This window comes from Phoenix dactylifera, chromosome 2, assembly GCF_051530095.1.
Source record: "Phoenix dactylifera cultivar Ajwa chromosome 2, Ajwa_hap1_PhDact_Kaust_v1.1, whole genome shotgun sequence".
Classification (NCBI taxonomy): domain Eukaryota; kingdom Viridiplantae; phylum Streptophyta; class Magnoliopsida; order Arecales; family Arecaceae; genus Phoenix; species Phoenix dactylifera.
Genome location: NC_143191.1, coordinates 54,475,001 through 54,497,553, shown reverse-complemented (window position 1 = coordinate 54,497,553; position 22,553 = coordinate 54,475,001). Strand labels below are relative to the sequence as shown.

Here is a 22,553-nt window from a genome sequence, read left to right as displayed (position 1 = left end):
CCCCGAAGCACGTGAGCACATCGCCAGCACGTGGTTGAAGGCACCCGACCTGGGGTAGTAGGAGAAAGATGCTGAATATTATCAATAAAGTTATTGCTATTACAAGTACTATCATTGTTACTTGTTACGGCTACCATTATTATTATTGTTAAAGCCTAGTACCTTGCCTCTTATAGTTTGCTTATGATCGAGCAAGTCACTCCACACATAATTTGACCACCTTTCCCCCATTCCAACATGTACAATTTTTTTGAGTAGGGTATCAAAAATTGATAAGAAAATCTTAGAACAGTATGGCAGAGGTGGGTTCTATATCTAGTCCAATGGGAAGGAAAGGGACCTTGGCATACAATCCTCATATCCATGACACACACAAATACACACAGAGAGAGAAACAGAGAGAGTCCAGAAAACTATTCTAATGTTCGGCTTGGTAGTGTTCTATCCACATCCTGCAATGCAAGATCTCTTTATGGCAGTTTGTTCAACATTGGTTTTCTTTTGAAAGTAGATACCGAGGGAGAGTTTGCACCATCCAAGGAGTGGTTATTGGTTAGACTAGGTTCACTACTGAGCTTGTGGACCAATCCAACTATACAACAATACAAAAAATGGCAGACAAAAAGAAAAAGAGCGTGATACATGCACATTTGTGCGTGTTGCTTCACGGTTGGATGGATCCACCAACTCAGCAGTGAACCTGGTCCGACTAAAATTTATACCCTTCCAAGCCTCAACATGTGAAAAGGCCATCCGTTGGCTGAAGTTGCACTGCTACTTGATAGACCTCACGGACCACCACTTGAAGCTGACCGAAATCTTCAAATGCTAAGTTTTTCTGCCATTGAAGTCTATGCCAAGGATAGAAAAGCACTTGTTCGCCCATTGAGAATAGGTTTTCGGTAGAGTATGGTTCCGATCACCATTATCCCACATGAAGGACCAAATGCCACTACTTCTATCCTAGATGTTGTATATTGTAAAGATAGGGGAACAAGAGATGCATAAGTTGTCAATTTGAAGATCATTCGAAATATCAATAATATACATGATGGAAAGGAAACATGAAATAACCTCCCTAACTGAGGGAACAAAGAAGCATATTTCTGACCCACCCCAGATTTTGTAGTAGTGAGAGTCTTGTGCATTAAGACGTGCCTTACCCGAAGGAAAGAAGCTTGGTCTACTTGGAGTATAAGCATTACAACCAGTGGTTCTAATTTGATCAGGTTTGTTTTTTACCATATTTGAGATATGTAACTAGACTTGTGGGTCGATTTTCGATATACCTAATCATGGTTGAGCACTACAATATTTTTATGACACTCAAGCCGAATGCAAGGTGCTTATCCACCTGATGCTATCATATGTGAGACAAAGATATGCTAGTTATTCTAATAAATAAGCTGATGTTTTTTTTTTTATTGTTTGCTTGAATTTTTTCATGTGTCAACTAATAATTTAAAAGACTTATGTACAATATTAACGTCTTATAGGGAGTTGCCTGCATAAAGATAGTTGAGATCGGAATTCCAATTAATTTTACATATACGGCCCTCCCGTTCCCTACTCGGCTCTGAAACGAGGGGAGAGGGTATAGGGTTTTAGGGTTAGAGTTCGATTTACGGTTAGGGTTGAGTTCTCCCTCGCATCCCAATGGCGCCGGAGAGAGGCCACCCCGCTCCGACCTCCTCCTCCGCCCCACCCCGTCCTCCTCGAATCCTAAACGTTCAGAAATTCGCGGAATCGCGGGGCCCCGAGCTCGAAGCCCTCCACGCGATCGTCTCCAATCGGCTGGGCGATGACTTCCGGATACGAAGGAGCAAGAGGCGGCGCACCACCGGGCACAAGGTTACCAGGAACCGGCGCGTGAAGCGGCAGAAGGTTGGGGACGGAGACGGGGACGGCGGCGTGCCGGAGGGCACGAGTGCGGAGGATGATCGGAAGAAGAAGGTGTCCCGGAGGACTCGCCGGAGATTTGAGTTCCAGAAGAATCCGGCTTCGGGGTTTTGTACGTCAGGGGACGGGACGAGGAGGCTCAGGACTCACTTATGGCACGCGAAGCGGTTCGCCATGGTCAAGCAGTGGGGTTTTTATCTCCCTCTAGGACTTCATGGAAGGTAAAAATCTTCTTTTGTTTCTATGGTTTTGCTTCCTCATCACGGATAGGGAAGTAGAGAATTTGGAAGTTCTTGAAGCAAAGGTTGTATCTTTGTGGGTTTTTTTCAAGAAAATATGCGGGGGAGAGAAGGTCGACCTACGGATTTTGGTTTTAGGTGAATATATCATCGGTGGTCTTACAATGTGGTTGGATATTTAGATATTAAGGATGTTTGATGTTTTTGTGCTTGGATGATGATCTAAAGGGTTGATAAACTGGCATCAAGGGAAAATGGAAATTTTATTTCACGGGATTGATTGGTTGAGGTCTTTTAAATAAGTTCCAGAAAAGAAAGTGGTCTGAAGAATTGTTCATTAAATCTTTTTCCTGTTGCAGTTCAACTTTCTACTTGTTCTTTATCTCTAGCACATATGACTTTTCTCATAAATAACGAAATATTGGGTACTGTCTATAAATACCATTATTGCTCTGCTGGAAAATAATTAAATCAAGCAATGCCTGGCTGTATTGTCAGAACTTGCTATAAGATGACATAAGATGACATAAAATCTTCCTGATAGATGCGCTAAAGAACCAAATATGTTCCATGGAAATCTCCCTTTTTAATATATGCTTTGGTTTCATGTTTTAAAGGCAACCGGTTAAGACAAATTTCTTAGTGAAGCTCATGGGCTAAAAGTTTTGGAGTAGAAGGTTATGGCTTGCACAACTATAGCAGTTTGCCGAAAAGACTATAATAGAATACTAGGAGAACTTTTGTGGCTGGTGACTAGAAAGGAATTTCAAATTAGTATTTTTACAATGTTTAAAGTATGTATTTATGCAGTAGGAGATGTATGTGCACAGACTTCCTGTGGATTGATTAGGGTGTGTCCAGTGATAATAGGCCTCTGCTATTGATCATCTTCAAGCATCTGCTGTTCTACTATATGCACCAAAAATTTGATATCCATAGGACCCGTAGATGCATGTTCTTTGCAAGCGATATAAGTGGAAATATGGTAACGGAAGGTAATGGTTTATTGAAACAAAGTATGCATGTGCCAACTCAAAAGGAACATTTTTTTTTTTTTTTTTGGGGGGGGGGGGGGAAAGGGGTGTCAAGGTTGTTCTCTGTACGTAGAAATAAGGTTTCGCAAACAAAATCACATTCTCTACCTTGGTTCTGTTTTTTACAAGAGGATGGAGTATAGGTGAATGCCTGTAATGGGGATCAGGGAAGGTGGAAGAACTAGAGGTACAGACTGTCAAATGTCATTGGGATTTGATATATACTATATAAACCAGTTAGAAGAACTGCATTATTTGTATCACTGTCAAGTTTAGGACCTATGATCACTCTAATAGAGGGAAGAAATATTTATAGTACAACTGGAAATGGCTGAATATATAACTAGAGGAGTGCTAGGAATTCATGGTGGTGCCAGTGGAGGGTAAAGTGAGGAAGAAATGTCTGAGATAGTTTCAAGGTGTTCAAAATAAGTCTGAGACCAACATGGTTTCCATGGTCAGAAATGAGGAGAAAGGACCCACGAAGATTTGGATGAAGGTGGTTATACCTGGTTTGAAGTAGTTTTCTATTTCAGACATCTTTGCATTTTGGATGGGTGTCAGCGGCAAAGTATGTTGGGTTTCAATTGATGTGATTTTTTTTTTTCCGTGCTAACACAGCTAAAGAAATGTCATGTTATGTTATCCAGATACTTACATACATATATACATCCATATATATGTCAGACAATTTTATTGGTTATTACTTTGTTTACTTCTTGGTGATATACAGAGTTTTAGGAGTTGAGCATAGTTGCTTGATAAACATTATCATGTTTACTTTGTAACATTTTGATTTTAACGTTACGCAGAGGAAGAGGTTCGAGGGCCATTTTGAAGTGGTTAAAATATGGGGCACTAATACATGATGCATCCTACAGCCTTCCAATCCAACTAGAGGGGCCAGAGGCAGGCACTTCCTTTTTTTTTTTTTTTGCCAACATAATTTGTTAGGTTCACAACCTCTTGTTATAACTTTTATTCAAATTCAGGATCTTATAATGATGATCTGTTTTATAAACTAAGATATAATTCATTTGACATTGTGTCTTGTGTCAACTGAATATTACAAGGAAACACTGCCATAATCCCATGGGTTATAACTTATTTTTGTGTTTCAGGATTCAATACTGGCTATTTTGAGAATGGTTTTACTGCCATCACCTTCAGGACCCACTGATATTTCAGAAAAACATTCACAGATGGTAATTCATGGAGTATGCTATGCATATGCTATGGTAGGTTGTTAGATCATGGAGAATAGTTGTCTCTCTCTATGTTAAGAGGGTAATATTGATACATCTGTAACTTTTCCTCTCTGTTCAGCTTTATCATGTTGGAAATCCTCTTTCCCATTTTATTGCTCCGGTGATTTATATGTGGCGACCATTCTTAAGTGATGATCGTAATAGTGTTCAACAAGATGATGTTTCAAATGGCTGTTGCAACTCTGGTAAAAATGGAAGCAGTACATCACCCAGACAGTTATGGATATGGTTACATGCCGCAGCTTTTAATGAAGGATTCAATGCACTGAGATTTGCATGTCAAAAGCAGGTAGTACCAAGTTCCTCCTTTTTGTGCTACAAGATACAGTTATATCTTTTATATAATCAATATCGTTGCAGTATATCTTTGCTGGTTACTTGTCACTCTGTTCTTGCTTGATGTCTACTTTTTTTTTATTTGGCAAGAAAGACAATGTAAATCTATCTAGTGGAAAACATTATCATAAGGGAAGAATAATCTGATACATTTAACTCAAATGATACTGTATGGAGGAGATATATTCCCTGTTGTATCTTTTAGTTGTATTAATTTTGATCTACATAGTACCACAGAGAGGTTTAACCTTATTCCATGTCATCAGTTTCATGTTGATGACTGCGACCCAGAAGTATGTATGTCCTTTCTCTTTCTTGCAGTTGCACTTCAGAATTAAGGTCTGTTGTTTTTCTGGAATAAGTTGGAGGAGGACACAAGGACAGAGTAGTTCCTTTTTGATATGTGTGCATGCCTTTATTATATCTTTGCGCGCTATTTGTATGAAAAATAAGTTCCATGCCTATTCATTCAGCCTTTTCATTTTCTGTTCTTCTAGTGCAATCTTTAATTAACTTATCTGGTGGGAATTCCTGTCATTTTCTCCAAAGAAAAACTTAATTTCTTTTATACTTCATTAGAAATATGCTATAAAAAAAAGATGTTTCAAGATGCTAGTTGATTCACAAATTTCTATCATTTTCATTTTTAATTTTTATTTTTTTTTAAACTTAACTGTAAATTTTTGGTTTTGTTCTTTTCCTTTGTCTCATACAGCTTACCATGGGTAAAATATATATAATTGCTTCTGTTTATTCCCTCACTTTAGATGAGTCCATAATTCTTTTTCCTTCTTTTCTCAATATGTTGTTATGCTTTAATTAATTCGGAATGACTTGGGAAATCTTTTCCTTGTTTAATGTTTTTTCTTTCTTATCTGCTTTTACATTATTATTTTTAGCATTGAAGAAACGAAGAGAATGCAGCACCTAGCTGTTTCCCCTTAGTTTTTAGGTTTTTTTTTGTTTTCATATTTATATTTGCAGTATTTTTTTATACTAAATAATTTCTCAGCTCATTCAATTTTTCTGTTTTTTATTTTCTTTATATTTTTGACTCTTTTCTCTAAATATGTCTAATAATGGAGTCAAGGACAAGGGTTAAAAGTTGGGTACTGGCCCTGAACCTGTTTGCTATTGGGATGGTATGGTACTGAGTCAGAGTAGTACGATCAAGACATACAAAATAGCTAATAACAACAAGTAGAAAAGACAAATGAAAATTGCTACCCATTTTGCCCCTACCATCCCAGCAAGTCTTGAGTGTGAGGATGCAACCGGGAGCCCTAGTTCAAGAAAACTAGTATTCCTTAAGTGCCCTGGGCCTCGGTTTCCTCACTTTAGATGGGTAATATATATAATTGCTTCTGTTTATTCCTCAATATGTTGTTATGCTTTAATTAATTCGGAATGACTTGGGAAATCTTTTCCTTGTTTAATGTTTTTTTCTTTCTTATCTGCTTTTACATTATAATTTTTTAGCATTGAAAAAATGAAGAGAATGCAGCACCTAGCCGTTTCCCTTAGTTTTTAGGTTTTATTTTGTTTTCATATTTTTATTTGCAATATTTTTTTATACTAAATAATTTCTCAGCTCATTCAACTTTTCTGTTTTTTATTTTCTTTATATTTGTGACTCTTTTCTCTAAATATGTCTAATAATGGAGTCAAGGACAAGGGTTAAAAGTTGGGTACTGGGCCCCGAACCTGTTTGCTATTGGGATGGTATGGTATCGAGTCAGAGTAGTACGATGTACGATCAAGACATACAAAATAGCCAATAACAACAAGTAGAGAAGAAAAAAATGAAAATCTGCTACCCATTTTGTCCCTACTGTCCCAGCAAGTCTTGAGTGTGAGGATGCGACCGGGAGCCCGAGCCCTAGTTCAAGAAAAAACTAGTATTTCTCAAGTGCCCCGGGCTTCGGTTTCCTGTTGGAACAGTGCCATCCCATTCCAACAGGACTTAAATCCTTGGTCAAGGAGTTGTTATCATATTTTTACTTTTAGGGAAAGTGGTGAATACCACTTTATCTTCTTTTCTTCCCTACTAATTATGTATATTTAGCGCTTTTATTTTTTCTCTCTTGTTTTTTTATATAGTATTTTCTTGAAAGATACAAAAGAACAATCTTCCTTAACCCTCTTCTTATAGTTTACCACTTTATGTACCTTTTTTTGGGATTAATTTATGTTGTCAAAGTTTTTATATCAAGAAGATTTTTCTTAATCTGTTTTTTTAGCTTCTATCGAACATAACAAGGTGAAAATGCGGTTCCCCTGTTGTTTACATTTTTCTTCTAATATCTACTTTTTCTCTCTTCCTATAATTTTTTATGAAGACAAATAAAAAACAGAATCTTGATGCTATTTTTTATTCTATTTCTTCTTTTTGATTGTTTTTGATTATTTGCTCTATCTTTTAATTTTTAGAAATCTTTTGTTAGCTTTTTATTATGTTTAGCAAATTTCTTTTGGTTTTAGTGTTAAATGTTTCTAGCAATGGAAGAAGGAACAGTATTTGTTTTATTTTATTGCATCATGTTGCCTTGCCATTGATTCTTTTTCTTAGTTAATATTTAGTGTTATATGTTTTATTGTTTTCTTCTAATTTATTTTTTAAATAGAATTGTTTATTTATTTTTATCTCATTACCTGTATTTGGCGATATCCATGGTTCGATTCTTCCACTTTTCTGTTTTTAGTTACGAAATTCTAAAGGAGGACCAAAGGATATATGGTAGCCAAGTAACTACCAAATATTTAAGAATTAGTTCCGAACTAAAGGTATACAGCAAGCACCATTAGATTGGTTTCCTTTGATTCCCCTCTCTCTTATTATTTTTAAGATAAAACTTGAATTTCCAATTGACATGTGGAAGGAAAGTGTTTTGGAGGTTTTGTTACAGAAATGACAATCAACCTACCATTAAATTTTGCTGGTAAAATTTTATTTAAATTTGTACAATTGAAACCTACATTTTTTATTTAGTCTTTACACCTATTCTGATTTTCATCGATAAGAAGCTAACATATTGAATTTTCTTTCTAGGTATTTTTCTTTCATCAGGAATTTGACATGCCCTTTTCCTAGTGGAGATAAACAAACAAGTTCTTTGGTAGCTTAAATCTAGAGTCAAATAAGAAGATAGAGGTTTCCATTTTTGTGGTCCTTTATAAAGTAGCTTACCTGACTGGACCAAAGTGGGCTTCTATACTCATGAACATGAAATCAATTTGAAGGTTGTAAAGTGGAGGCTAGCTTCTCATAGGTTAGCAAACAATAGAAACCATGGAGATCCTAGACTTTGAGGGGAAAAAAGAAGAGCTAACAAAATGTTTGCTTCTAAAAATTGTGAACATGTGCTATCATTATAAATAATGTTAAAGAATTGATGTAAGAGATTAGACAAGAGAGGGTATCTGATTCTTTTATTGCATGCTATGTGGTTAGTGGCTCTAGTAACAAATAACTGCAATTCCTTTAAGGGGTCTAACAATTTTTTTTTTCCATATAGAATGGCGGAAGTAAGCTCCTGATATTATTGCTGCTAAAGATGACCTATGAGCATGCAAATTGAAATTATAATATGCAGTGTTGACATGTCACACTTTTCTTGCAAGTATTTGTGCTCTGTGAGTTTCATAACCTCATGTCATAATCTTTATTTTAAGCATATATGCTACGTAGAAAGAACTGGATTGGCTTGCACCTGGAAAAGTAGCCATTTAAGTTTGCGAATGAGGAATGATTGCCGGAAATGAACATTGTTTCATGTTGGAACATCCTTGTGCAGAACCTTATCAGCAGGAGTAAGAGCATGCAAGAGAGAGAGAGAGAGATTATGACAGATCAAAAGGTAAATAACCAAGTGAGAATTATTACCTATCCTCGTTTTTCTTCGAGATGGTAGAGAAGCCAGATCCTCTTTTCCTCTATTCACCTAGTAGAGTATGGAGGCTAAGTGGCTAATCCACTTTATTTTCTCCTTGGAAGGGGATGAGTGTCTGAACTCATCCGTAGTAGGGAGTGTATGGCTCTCTTCCCTCTTGTTGCTCCGTGAAAGAGAGTAGAGGCTATCCTCTCTCACTCTTCGAAAAAGAAGAGGCCAACCGCCACTGCCACCACCACCAAATAAAGATAGATGGACAAAGAGAGAAAGGAGCAAACCATATGACTTTTCACCATTTTTATCTCTTACCTTTTCGTCACTCTATCTTCTCTTTTCTATCCATTTAAAAAGGATATCATGTGGCCACTCTTACGTGCAGAGACAAGAAATGTGAAATTGCAGCTTTCTCAGTTTGCATATTCTTCCAATATCTTATTTTCATTGTCCAAATTTCTTCATTTCCCCCCATGTCCTGCATGTTTTCATATATTGAAATCCTCTCTCTTCAGTACATAATCTCTCCACCTTTTCGTTTGCATAACCTAGGGCTGCAAATGGTCAGAGCTGCTTATGAGCAGCTCAAAATTGGCTTGACAACAACTTGTTTGGGCTCGGCTTAGTCAGAAAATGATCTTAGCTCAAACTGTTTTAAGGGTTCGGCTCATTCTCAATTCGATAAGAGCTTTGCTTAGAACTTATATAACAAGAGGCTGAACAACTTAAGCTTGGGTTGAGCTTGAGAAACCTTTGCATATTGAACTGAGCTTGAGCAGCCTGATACTTGGCTTGGCTTGGCTCATTTTCACCCCTAATATAGACATAATTCTTCCTGGGTTGGTTACTTATTTCTCCATCTATATAATCCCTCCTTGTCTTTGTAATCCTCTCACCTCAAAACCTAGGGGCCATTGCTTGGTGCAGTGATACCAAGTGCAATGACGCAAGTTTGAGTCTTGAAAGGGTGCAGATTTGAGTCTTTGGGCTACAACTGTGTAAAAAGTGCCATATGTGAGGTCTATCTCTAGTCCGCCCCTATTAGGACCCTGGACTGCTGAGATCACAACAAGGTAAACCCATCAATTCTTCCATCTTTATAAGGTATTCATGATAAAGAAGATGATGGACTTTTCTCTCCATTTGCGATAAGGAAAGCTGAGATGGATCATTATTTCATGGACAAGGATGGACTTAGTACAGAAAGATTGCATGGTCATTAAAACCAAAGAAACTATTCATCATAAGTCATGCACAAGTGACAGATCTTTAAACTCATAGCATCACCAATAACACAAAGGAATGGGTTTAGATTTCGTGCAAAAGTTGTAGCTTTGGATTCATCTTATGCAAAAGCATGGGCTTAGCCCTTCCTGAATCCTAGCGCAGAAGTTGCATCCATGAATTGATCCCATTTGAAAGAATGGGGTTACCATTTCCATCAATCGAGGTGCAATCTTGCTCCCATCTTCAATGCAAAAGTATGGACTTGGCTTTCAGTTCAGCCAATTGAAAATGACACGGTGTTTTACTCATCTCTATATATATGATCATGCAACCACTCTTCTAAAAAATATGCTTAGCAATTTCATGATCAATTTGAGGTTGTTATTTTTCCTAATTTGTCCACGTTGTACCAACAATCCTAAATGATGTGTTCATGGTGAATCAACTCCAAATAGTAGGATCTTTCAGGCATTGGTGACTAGTAACTTCCAATAAAACTTTTAAGCCTTGGGATCATATGGTTTCAGAGTACAAGTTATGCTGCTGTTCACATATGAGTAAGTATTCTATTTATGTCTTATGTACATTGTGCAACTTCATCAGAGAACTGTTTGCAAGTTTGGCATATTAACATGGTTAAAGTAGCACCTTGTTAGAACTCAGGTGCAAATGGAGAAGCAATGCATGATATCCTTTTTTTTCATGTATTAACATTCCTAGATTTTATGAATATTGCAGCTAGATTTTATGACTATTGCAGCACTTCTCTTCATATTTTTTCAGATGCACGAATCTGGTAAATGTGTTAGTTGTTTTACTCTTGAGGGACACATAGCAAGGTTGGAAATTATGGGTTCTAAAGCAATACAAGTTCTTCAGAAGACATTGCATCCTCTAACAGAGTGAGTTATTAAATCTGTTGTCAAAGCCATTGTAGTCTGAATGGTTTGTTTGTCTATTCTCATGAATCAAGATATGTTATAACATTGACAGGTCATGCAGTACTTCTGATCATTCTGAACTAACACATCCATATTTGATTGCTAGCACCAACTCTCAGCTTCAGAAAGCCTGTGTCCTTAATCGTGCGGAGCACCTTCCATCCCATGCAATTCTATCTCTGACAGTTGATGATCCCCGGGATTTACCATCTAAGGGAGCCGAGCCTGCGTCTGAAGCTCATAATAGGCTGGAGAGTAATTTGCAGGAAGAAGATATTAGAAATTCTAGTCTTTTGGTCTCTGGAGAATCAGCCAAGAATGAAGATAAATTGTTGTCACTGTGGTCAGAACCTGAAACCAGTGGCATTTTTCTTTCTGACAGTAGAAGTTTATGGGATTCCAGTGATAAGATGAGTCCTCCAATTCCAGAAAATGTTCTTTGCACAGAGAAGCATCATAGACGTTTGAAATTCTTTCACTTTGATCCTACCAATTATGGAATGCCAGCTACCGAAGCAAAAGATGATTTTAGTCAATCTTGCCCTGTTTTGCTTCTAAAACATGCTAAGCAGGGGTAGGATGTTCTATCATTACCATCCTTGCTGTTGTATGAACTATGAACTTAGCGACATTTTTTTTTCGAAAAAATACCTTCTAATTTTTCCTGTTCAAATTTACAAAGTCATTAGTTCCTTGTTGGAATAAGTAATTTGAATTAAGATACACAATGAATATCTATATTTCATTTAACAAAATCATATAATTTACACCTCCTGTTGAAAAGTCCATGCCTTTGCTAGTCTATGCCATCTAGTGTATGGAGTATGGTGCTGGATTTTGTTATTTCTGTAGTTTAGTTCTCTTCCTAAGTAGAGATTTTTGAATCTCCTGCAGATGGTCTATCATTCTACCTTTGAGTTGGATAAAGCCTTTCTGGATGTCTCTCATCCTACACGGGGCTCATGTGATAGGTTTAAGAGAAAGGCGGTGGATTGCATGCAATGTAAGTCAATGCTGCAATTCTGTGGACATTTGTTTTGTCTTACATTCTTGCTTCATAAAATAAATTTTGTAATCACTGGAAACATCTCAAACAAAAAAAAATACCGAAAACTTAACACAGTGAGGGATTTCTAAAATTTCGAAACATTCTTTTTATTAGCTTATAAACTTCTTAAATCAACACCTCTTCCCTTTCTTTGGCATATTCATCAAATAAAACATGTATGCAAGTTCTTTGCTTAGTTCCTATCTTCTTATATACACAGTCTTTTTTTTGTTTTATTTTTGTTTTTATTTTTTGAGTTCATTATGATCTCTGATATGTTTATAAATTGAGCAGACATTTGACTTTTCAATATGATCATCATTTTCTATTTCTCTTTAATTGACCCATGATAAAACTTCTTTTTTCAGAGCGGCTTACCATCCTTCCCATTTGATTTTCCTGATTGCAAAGCTTACATGTCATTCATGGCCAATGAAGCCAGTTCATTTGATAGAGCAGCTGAACTCCGTCCTCTTGCAGTTAGACCTGTAAAAGTCCCCGTACCACCTCCTTGGGATTGTATAATGTCTACTGTTGGAAAAGGACCCTTTATATTAAAAGGTTTTCAAACACAGGATGTTCAAGGCTCTGGTGGAGTAGCCCCTGAATGTTCTTTGGTAAATTTAGCCTCCCAAAATGTTGGAACATTAGACCAAGCTACTGCATCCTTCCAAGGCTTTATACCAAGAACACCCAAAATTTTGAAGGAGTATTTAGAAAAGATCTGTGATGGGAAGTTCCTTTTATTTCCTAGCATGGCAATGATGGAAAAGGACTTCTCTGACCCGAACCCATTCAATTGGGTCACTAGAAGTGATCACCAAATGTCTGCTGACAAAGAACTGTGCCTTGTAAGAATTTTGCTTCATGCATATAAGGAAGGTGTTTTTGAAGAAGGTGCGGTTGTTTGCGCGCCCATTCTGACTGACCTGTCACAATGGACATCCAGGTTCGTAACCACTCAAGCTTCTTTCTCATTTTTTGATTTCCCAGGAAATTGTAATAAAATAAGAGAAATCCTGGAAGTATCTGTAGTGATACGCAAAGCTCTTGGAACATGTGAATCTTGTTGGAGTTTAATCAATGGCAACCAATTATCTACAGATATAAGTTTGTTGTCGATCACTCTCCAAAGTAGTCTTTTGGAGCCTTGCTACTACAATTATTAGCTAGTGTAGGGTTAAATTTCAATTTGTTACTGATATAGTGGGAATTTCATTCATTGGAAGCCTGACAAGTTGAAGAAAAGGAGCATGCTGCAATTAAGTTTATGGTTTTGTGGAGCCTATGTTTCCAGTGCATATCGAATATTAACAGAACTAGATTATTGACACCTCATAGAAATTTTCTAAAACCTTTGTTTCTATTGATTTTTCAGTGCAAACTCCCATGAAATTCATTCATAGGTGATTAATTTTTTCTATTGCCTCTTTCAAGAACTGCTGTTTTTCATATTAATTAGCTGTCTAGTTTGAAAAGATGGAAGGGCAGGTTCATAACTGCTCTTTTTAGTTCTAATGAAAAGTGGAAGACTGAATTTGGTTGATCTCCAGTCAAATGTATTGTAAACGAAGATAAACTACTGAGATTGGTGTATAAGTACTGATAGTACATTTAGATCCTTTTCTCCCTCTTTGCAGTGACACTTGGTCTTGGGCCAGACTAATTTGGATTATCTTGCAATGCAGGTCAGAGGAACAGGAACAACTAACAGTAACCCAGTCTTTCGTAAGATCATGTTTCACACAGCAGGATTCTGGGAAGTGGAAGCTGCAGGTGCCTGAAGATCCTTCTGCCCTTCATTCATTTAGGTGGCCGATCGGTTTCGTAACATCTGGGTTTGTTTATGGAAGGTATCAAGCCCTTCTTCCTTGTTGCTTGTTTTTGGGAATTCTTTGCGGTTCTTCTCTATTTGCATATTTGTGCCCCACTTACGCACCCATATTTTATTTTCTGCAACAGTAGCAAGCCGGTGGCAGTAGCTTTCTGTGAAGCAAAGCTTCTTGCTATGTTGAGAGTACAACAATGGAATCAAACACAGGAAACAAGACCAGAAATCTTTGTTTGGGTCCGCAATATGAGATCTACTGCTTACCGACGTGCCCTGGCCACAATTGTTCTGGAGCAACAGAAGGAAGATCTGGAGTTTTTGTGAGCAAGCACACAAAGTCAGCTCAAATTTGTGAAGAATGGACGGAGATAACATATTTTGGAGTGCTATAACTTCACAATTTGCAACTTGATTTGAGTTGATGCTGTTTCAAATGCGTGGAATTGATCTGAGTTCAAGAAGTTTTTGATATTGTGGATTAGTATTACTACCTGCATTGGCGCAGCTGCGAAACGGGATGCGCAGGTGGCACTTCCGTAAGATGCCATGTTGGAGATCAGGTGGACTTAGTTTGCTCTTATCATCCCCATTAGTGGCGCCAGGGTGGTCGAGGTGCTACAAGGCGGGGATTGAGAAAAGCTCCGGCGCTGTGCAACCATGGCCACCACCAGCGCTGGAGGTAGTGGTTGGATGCTGGAGAGGACCAATTTATGGAATTATTCTGTCCATTGTTCCTTCTTGACCAGATCCACAAATGCTGAGATGCAATATGGAGATACAAAATCCCTGTGATTTAATTTTGTTGGCCATTATTCTCCGATTTAATAAAAAATCATTTTTAATCTCTGGAGTTTCACTGTCACTACATCTCTCCATGACTCCATCTGAGCAAGAACTATATAATTTTTTTTTTGTTTACTTCATAGCTATAATATGTGTGCTATATGTCATGGTGAAATTCAAACGTGTAACGCCAAGCTAAATGCAATTTCTTTGTTTTTACTCTTCAATTATATTTGTTGGTTTCCTAGGAAATTAAAAATATTTACAAAAAAAGATTATAAATCAGTGGTGGGACCTGATGAGCACAACCCTTCATACAATTTTTTGTGCATTGCAAGTGTTAAACTTCTTGTAATATTAATTATAACAAAGAAAGACATTTGAAGGGAAGCAATCAAAGCTTCTTGCATCACACCTCAACACTTTGAATTAACTTGGGAGTAAAATTATAGAGTTTTGAGTGGTCTTAGAAATTTATAATAGACCAAAAAGGTAAAATGGTTCTTGCAACATCATTCTAGCCGTTAAATAGGTGGTTGGTCTTCAAGAGTCTAAATTAATATAGTCGGCGATGTAGTTGCCGACTTCAAAAATATTTCAACGGGAATCACTTGGAGGTCCCCAAGTTACATTTTAATTGTAATTGGCTCCCAGGTTGCGGGTCTCGTACAAAGATATTGTTCATTTCAAGGGAGTCGAGAGAAAAGAGAATCCGCTTCTCCCGCCAAAAGCCCCATCCCTTAGCAATCCCAAAACCCCAGGAACCAGTGATCTAGGGTTCCGAGTCCTTGGCCTCCTTACGCTTCGAGATGTCGTCCTCTCTTCCCTCCCCGCTTGGCGATGCCGCCATCGCCGAGGAGGATGACGACGCCTTCGCAGGACTCATCGAGTACGCCAGGTCCATGCTCTCCTCCGAGGACGACGACTCCGACGCCGGCGGCGGTGAAGGAGACCTGCCGGCTCCGCCCTGGAGCTGGGTCGTCTCCCGAATCCTCAAGACCTGCGTCGCCTACCCCAGCGGTGTTACCTCCGCGATCCTCCTTTCCGATCTCTTCCAGGTTGATCCCTCCCCCCCCCTCTTTCTCTCTCCCCTTCATTCTTGATTCACCTCATTCGGATTTCCCCTGGTCCGATTATCCTGTTTTTAGCCTAGATTTTTGTAGAAATTTAGCCTGGAAAAGGAAATAGAATTATTTTTCTTATCTCCTCACCTGGATTCCACCAGGGTTTGCGCTCGTTTAGCCCTTTTCTATTTGTGTATGTCGAGAAGTTTAGCTAGAGGAAGGAACGGAAAAGGGTTTACTTTGGGTGCCATGGTTGATGGATAAGTTCTTGCAGGCTTGGAGCGATCAGCATAGGTATGCGACCTCAAAGAAGAAGCTGGACTGCATGATTCCGCTGAAAAAGAGGCAGAGGAGAACGAGGCTCCCTAACACTGTCACTATAGATTCGGTTTGTGAGAAGAATTTTCTTTCTCCGAGTAGTGTTCTTGAAGCAGTTGTAGTCGATGCCTTCGTTCTTCCAGGTGCTGCAGAATTATTTCTTTTCTTCATTCTTCCTGGGAAGAATGTTTTTGATCCCGATTTTATTTTTTCACTGCCCCTTTGGGGTTCCTAAACTCAAGGCATCATCTCTCATTTCCTCCCTCAAGGCATCTTTGTTTCGGAAGTAGCCTGATGCACAAGAATATATCTTGCCAATTTTTAGGCATTTTTGGCTTAGTGGGTCCATTGGTGTTTTAAGATTCTTGGCTCCAAGTGGCATTTTTGTTAGAGTTTTAATTTGAAAAAAAATATTATTTTTTTTTTAAAAAAAACAATCTTATCCCCTAATTATTTGTTGTTTCAAATGTTTTAAACTCTTTCATTTTTTTTCTCCCACATTGGATGTGTGAAAGCAAGTTTTCTTGCTTACATGGAAATCCTTTCTTAGGAAGCCCAAGGCGAGCTTTAAGGGAAGTGGGCTGGTGACCACGTGGATGCACGCCCGGCCATGCCATGCCTAGTACCGTGTACCTTTTTGCTGGTGATCGTTCTTGTTAGAGGAGGATCGGGTTGAGCTAGGTTGTACCTTGGGAATGAGATTGCCACAGACCTGCAAATAGGGGACGAGTCACGTTCTTAGGGCAGTGTTAATCATACGTCTCGATCCAGACAAGATCTCGATCTAGATAGGATCTTTTCAATCTTCCAGTTTTCTTTTAGTAGATGTTTTCTTTTATAATAATATTCTAAAATTATAAAAACAGAAACATAGCAATTTCTATGCCATATTCTACCAGCAATTTTTGTCTGATTGGTAATCTTATCATTTTCCTTTTCTCCTAGATAGGGGAACTAGGTCCAAATAGGGCCAATCCTAATATAATCAGAATATCAGTCTTCTGATTGAAGAAATAGTACCCAAACATATTTACACAATAATTGTTTTGAACATGGAATATATTAACTATGGAATCCATAAGTACTGTGTTATTCTGTGTTTGCCGCTGTTATACTTGTTTTCACATCTTTATTCAGGTACGGACATATACATGCTTAGCTTGGGAGACATGTGGAGCTCATGTATCATTGATTTATATCTGCACCGCAGGTATGACAAACTACAATACGGCACTAGGAAGTATATTTTGTATATGCAGTGAACTGTATCCAATTTATGAACAACAATTGTGACTTTCCATGCACAGAGGCTGCATGCTACACGGGATATATCATAGTGAATTCTTTAGAGACTCCATATTTTGCACTGTTAAATCTTGATGGCATCAACCTTTTTTTCCCGCTTCCCAAGTTCATCTAACTTGAATTTTAAGATTCAATTCACCTGCTGTGGTCTGTAACACTTGGGATGACTTAGGTTAGTTCAATATTAAGACTTATGACATGAGCAGTAGTAACAAAAGAGGATAGCTTGACAATATTAAAGATATTTTGAGTGGTTTTGTTTATTTTAACACAGTGCTTTTCATGGAAATATTTTCCCACATTTATGCAATGACCCAATATGAAAAAAGATCTTGTCTATAACAAATAGGAAAGGCTAATTCGTGGCTTGAGGTGCACGAAGGAGTTGGAGTAATATTCGTGAAGCTTGTAAGCCACCTTTTGTTCATGAAGGTAGTTTGGTTAGATTAATTTCTGATTCATTGTATAGTATCCTGTTGGATGTTTGATCTGAAGCACATTACTGCTTAATCCATTTTGGTTAAGATTTCAATGGATGATCAAAGAGTGAGAGTTGAAGCCAATTTGACTTGCTTGATTTTGCCCTGTTTCTTTAATGTGTAACCTCCTATATTGTCATTTAGCAATTGATTTAGTTTTTATCCACTTTTCTGTGCATGCATGTGGCTCTGCATTGAATATGCTGGGTTTCCAAGACCTAGAACTTGCAATATCTTCATGGTCATATGTTTGAGCAATCATTAAAATTTTGCCTTGGCAATTGCTATGACTCTTCATATGAGATTGTGTCACGTGATAATTAAAGCTGATTCAGACAAAGAAAGGAAAAATGTTGTTTTTTTTTGTTATTGCTGCAAGTGGGACACTTCAAGTATCTTTATGGAATGCGAGGAACTTAGGTCAAAACTAGGGAAACTCTGATCGATATAAATGAGTGGAAAGTTACTTTGAAGAATCTCCATCAAGATGCTTTACTTCAGGACAACATTTTTGTCACTGGCTCCCTGAATAGCTATTTTGCTTCTGTTATAAGTAGTTTTGCCTGTCATCGAAGTCGGAAGATGATCTACTTGCATCATAGAAACATTCTTCATCATTGGTTGACCCTTTTCTGTTCAATCTTCTTCCAGAATTACCAAACTGTTCCTTACTAATCATTGCATTATGCTATGCTCCAACAGCTGTCACTAGCCTTGACTGTGACTAAGGGTTTATATTAGACAATTTCTATCACTAACTTCTAGTTGAAAGTTTTAAGTTGTTTAGCCTGTAAGTCACATAATGCTACTGTAATACATCAGATGGAAATTGTCATGTCAGATTCTATCATTTGGTGGACCCGCATATTGGAATTCTGAAGAAAGGGCGTGAAGTCTTACTCACAGGATGTTGTCTTCGTACTGCCATGGAAGGATCTGGTAAACCTCGTCTTTTACCAACAGAACATCTGGTGATATTATTGGATGAGGTATGCATGATATCACATTATAATATCCACTAATTTTTCATTTGGTTGGTTACATTTTCTTTGATATGTACAGATAATTTTTACAACTTCAAAAATTGGTTGTGCTAATTGCAGTTTTCAAAGCAGGCCAAGTCCACTTTGCTCTTTTCTTGCCTAATTGCTGGTTTATAATCTTATTTGGACAGTATCCTAATCACATAGTCGACATTTGAAAATGCAACAAAAACAACAACAACAAAATTCTATACTTAAAAATGCAAGAAATAATTCTAAATTATATTAAAATGAAAAGATTTTATGGTATTAACTATTAACTATTTGCATAATATATACATATATCGTGTGAATTGTAGAAAGGAAGAGCGTGGACGCAATTTTTGTTGAATAGATACAGAACCTACAATTCTTTCTGTTTCTTCAGTTATAGCTTTTTCTTGCTTTTATTTTTAACAGACGTTGTCTTTCTCCTTTCTTTATATTTCTTTCTTTCTCTGCTCCTAATTATCCATTCAGTCTTGCATGATGCTCCATATGGTTTATAGAGTAATCTTCCATACTACTTTTAAATCAGCACTGTACCATGCCAATGAAGTTCAACCAGGCAGTTTGGTTCGATCTTCTCGAAGGACTGTTATTGAATGTTTAAGTGTAAGGACTGTTATTGAATGTTTAATTGTTGGAGATTTTCACAACCACATTTTTACCATAATTTGAAACTGGATTTTGAGTTTGTCTTCTGTGTTTAGTAGTTAGAGCTTGCTTATACACCAAATCCATGCATTCATTTTGAAACTTACAAAATTTCAATTTTCATGCTTTTTGCAAAAGGAATTTAGATAATGCAGTAATTTCTTGATTTTTCTTACAACAATTTGTTTCCTGGAATTATAAATTTCATGATTATGCTATGATCCTGCTTCATCAAAAAGATGTAGGAAACTCTTATTTTAGTAATTTTAAATCAAAACATAAAATAAGTGTTTTATTTTTCTTTAATTTTACCAGCTCTCTTTCTTAGATTTTAATGCATAGTTGACTTATTATTTGATACATGTTATATTTTAGGATCAAGATGAAGATGCAATGTTGCTGGGTGCACAGTTTTGCTCAGATTCTTTCTCGTCGATATCACTTGATGCCGTCAGAGAGGGTGCTTCATATTCGTTTTATGCAAGGCAAGATCATTGTAGACACAAACACTTTTCATTTTCAGAAAATAGTATTGTCACATAGGCTGCCTTCAACCTGTAAGAAACCAAGATATAAGAGGGAACCAAGATATTGCCTGTTTTGTGTAAGCATCTTATGTCGTGAGAAGATTTAAAATAAATACCAAGGTGTGACGCCAAATCAATGATGCTAATGATGGAGGAATAGATGCATGAGTCCATGATGGTTCCTCCTTAAGGAAATCCTATGGATAATAATATTGTATGCTTTGAGGGCTTCTAAATGTCTATCCTACTGACAATCAGTGTCCTTGACAATATTTCAATGTATTCATGTTGTGAATTAGCAAAAGCTTTTTAGTCATGGCTGTGACCATCGCTATGTAGTTATTGTCATAGCTCTAGTTTTCTGGTAGTGCACTTTCTGTTTCTCCTAAAAGTTATCTGCTGCATTGCATAATATCTTGTTCATGTCAGGATTAGGTCTCGAATGTTAGTAATAAGAGAATCAAGAATACTTATCTAGACAATTGCTAGGGTCTGCAAGAAAACAGATGATAATCACATTGGTATTTTGTGTTATTGCAATTGGGCAATATTACCAAGGTTTCAGTTTTTACAAAATCAAGGCACTGCATCAAACCAAGAGGAGTGAATGTAACCTTTCCAAAATCCTCTACCTAGAGTTCATAGCATAAATGGACAGCTGAGGTGCTGAACAGCTAGTCAGCATCTATTTGAGAATAAATACTTCAAGATTTCCCAAAAGAAGTAACAAAGCAAGTGTTGTTTATGCAAGTAAGGAAACATATCATGCCCATGGCCTTCCATATCAAAACGTGCTATTGTCATCTATTGCACAAAGGGAATTTGTGCATTTTGTCAAGTTTTTCACCCTGACAAGCACACCAATAATTACTGTCAGATAGATAGATGAAGGACCCCTTGTTCCTGATGTATATCTTTACTTTATTTTGCACTTATAGAAAACAAGATTACATGGACAGTTAATTTAAATATGACCTTAATTATTGAAACAATCATTCGCTATTTCTCAACAAAACATAACCTGAAACCATTGATCTCTATCTCTCAACAAAACATAGCCTATACAACATCACGTCATGACGACACCCTCGACCAAACATTTTAGAGACAATATTGTAGAAGACTAGAATAGTCTAGAATCCTGTAGAAGTGAAGGATTAAACGAGTCTTAGTGGTGGGTCCATGAAACAGGCTCTTTCTCAAGGATAGATCGTGATGAACAAAGAAACAAAAGTCATTAGGAAATGGGTGGACAGATGTCGTAGAGGAGCGAAGGATCTACTACAATCTATTGTAATAATAGGTAATGTTCATCCGGCCAACTACATAGCAACATAGCTAAGATTTGATCAATTGGGACAAATACTTGGAAATCTGAAGAAGGCTGATTGAAAAAGGAGGCTATAAAAAAAATCTCACTTAGGGTTCATTTAATAAGGAATGAAGGGAATTAGAACAGCGTACTAGGAAATCCTAAGAGATGGACATAATCATCAAGAAAAATCTTAACGGGGCCCTTTGAACTCATCTGGTTGAACTGTTAAATTAGCTCTAAAATGCACATTTAGATTGGGATGCAATACGGGTAATCTAAATGGCCCCTGACAAATTTGGGTCTGGAGCTGGACCTGATTTATCCCAGTAGTTTGTGTATATCAGACAAACTCTGGTCTTATCCAATAGGAGTCTTTCAGATGAGCTAGACACACAAGCATCATCCAGAGTCCTCATGAAAAGCCAAATAATGGATCCAACACCCTGTTACTTAAAGAAAAAGAAGTTTACTTAAAGAAACAGAAGTTTAAAGTTGCAAGCCTGCATATATTCACTATGTTCTGAACAGACAAAACATTTATCTTGGTGACTTGATGTAGGTGTGCCCACCAGTGTAGAGAGTAGAGACCATGCTTTAGTAAAAAGCTTGAGTATTATATACAACAAAAGTACATTTTAAGGGAAGAAAACTACAATGTACATGATGGTGGATAAAGTTTTGAAATTCTACTAAATGCTTATCGAGTGATGGAGCTAGGATGGGGATACTGACATCGCTATTCCCATTAGATTGCCCTGAGGTCTTTGGATTGTTTCTGTATCGTAGCATGCATGCCACATCTATTCCATTTTGCTATATAATGGTAACTTTTCAATATTTCTATTAATCTGTTAATAGTATTAGTACTTCTAATCCTTCAGCAAAGACCATCTCTAGTAATATACTGTACATTCTGACATCATTTTTTTCTTTCCAGGATTGAATCAATTGGATCTTTGGAAATTTCTGCACATATACTGAGAAAACAGATTACTCTTGTTGATAATGATGGCATTCACATAAAGTTTCTTTTATGGGGTGAGCAGGTTCGCCTTGCCAATCTTTTCAGGTCCGTGATTTATTTAATTTGGTACTCAAAGTTTGTTTCCTTGTTCAGATATGACAATTGACATATCAGTTTTTCAATAACCAGTATTGGAAGTATGCTTGCATTGGATAAACCTTTCATTGCAAATTTTGTTGAAAATGTATATGAGACAAGTGAAGAATTATGTCTTGAATATGGTAGTGCTACACAAATATATGTGGTTCCCTTCATTCAACATGAGGAGCAGGTAGGTTAGTAGCTACCTGAAGCTGCCAGTGACTATCCTAGCTTGTTTCGCTTAGATATATGATGTTATTTATATTGCTAG

The 22,553-nt window shown here is 37.2% G+C and overlaps 2 protein-coding genes across 3 annotated transcripts in view; both read left to right on the top strand.

Annotated features, from left to right (window-relative positions):
* Window positions 1-1,561: 1,561 nt before the first annotated feature.
* On the top strand, window positions 1,562-14,549 carry POP1 (ribonuclease Ps). Of its 2 annotated transcripts, none has more exons than XM_008811031.6 (10): window positions 1,562-2,120; window positions 3,985-4,081; window positions 4,294-4,410; window positions 4,499-4,729; window positions 10,671-10,789; window positions 10,935-11,402; window positions 11,723-11,831; window positions 12,245-12,825; window positions 13,565-13,729; window positions 13,839-14,549. In XM_008811031.6, the coding sequence occupies exons 1-10, from the start codon at window positions 1,657-1,659 to the stop codon at window positions 14,029-14,031; spliced, it is 2,544 nt and encodes an 847-aa protein (XP_008809253.3). In that variant the 5' UTR covers window positions 1,562-1,656; the 3' UTR covers window positions 14,032-14,549. The 2 variants fall into 2 exon arrangements, with proteins under 2 accessions (XP_008809253.3, XP_026665789.3); XM_026809988.4 differs by having other exon boundaries at window positions 10,881-11,402.
* Window positions 14,550-15,186: 637 nt separating this feature from the next.
* Window positions 15,187-22,553, top strand: part of LOC103721024 (Nucleic acid-binding proteins superfamily) — a 19,658-nt gene continuing 12,291 nt past the window's right edge. Inside the window, exons 1-7 of the mRNA XM_008811051.5 lie at window positions 15,187-15,548; window positions 15,829-16,015; window positions 17,010-17,082; window positions 18,498-18,645; window positions 19,711-19,820; window positions 22,115-22,246; window positions 22,331-22,472. Of these exons, the coding sequence (XP_008809273.3) occupies window positions 15,300-15,548; window positions 15,829-16,015; window positions 17,010-17,082; window positions 18,498-18,645; window positions 19,711-19,820; window positions 22,115-22,246; window positions 22,331-22,472 (1,041 nt within the window). The 5' untranslated portion in view covers window positions 15,187-15,299. The remainder of the gene's footprint in view (window positions 15,549-15,828; window positions 16,016-17,009; window positions 17,083-18,497; window positions 18,646-19,710; window positions 19,821-22,114; window positions 22,247-22,330; window positions 22,473-22,553) is intronic.

Excerpts from the sequence above, each read along its gene's own strand:
- POP1 (XM_026809988.4), top strand. The coding sequence starts at position 1,657 with ATGGCGCCGGAGAGAGGCCACCCCGCTCCGACCTCCTCCTCCGCCCCA. Across the intron at positions 4,411-4,498 it reads TATGCTATGCATATGCTATG|CTTTATCATGTTGGAAATCC; the intron begins GTAGGTTGTTAG and ends CTCTCTGTTCAG. Across the intron at positions 11,403-11,722 it reads CTAAAACATGCTAAGCAGGG|ATGGTCTATCATTCTACCTT; the intron begins GTAGGATGTTCT and ends AATCTCCTGCAG.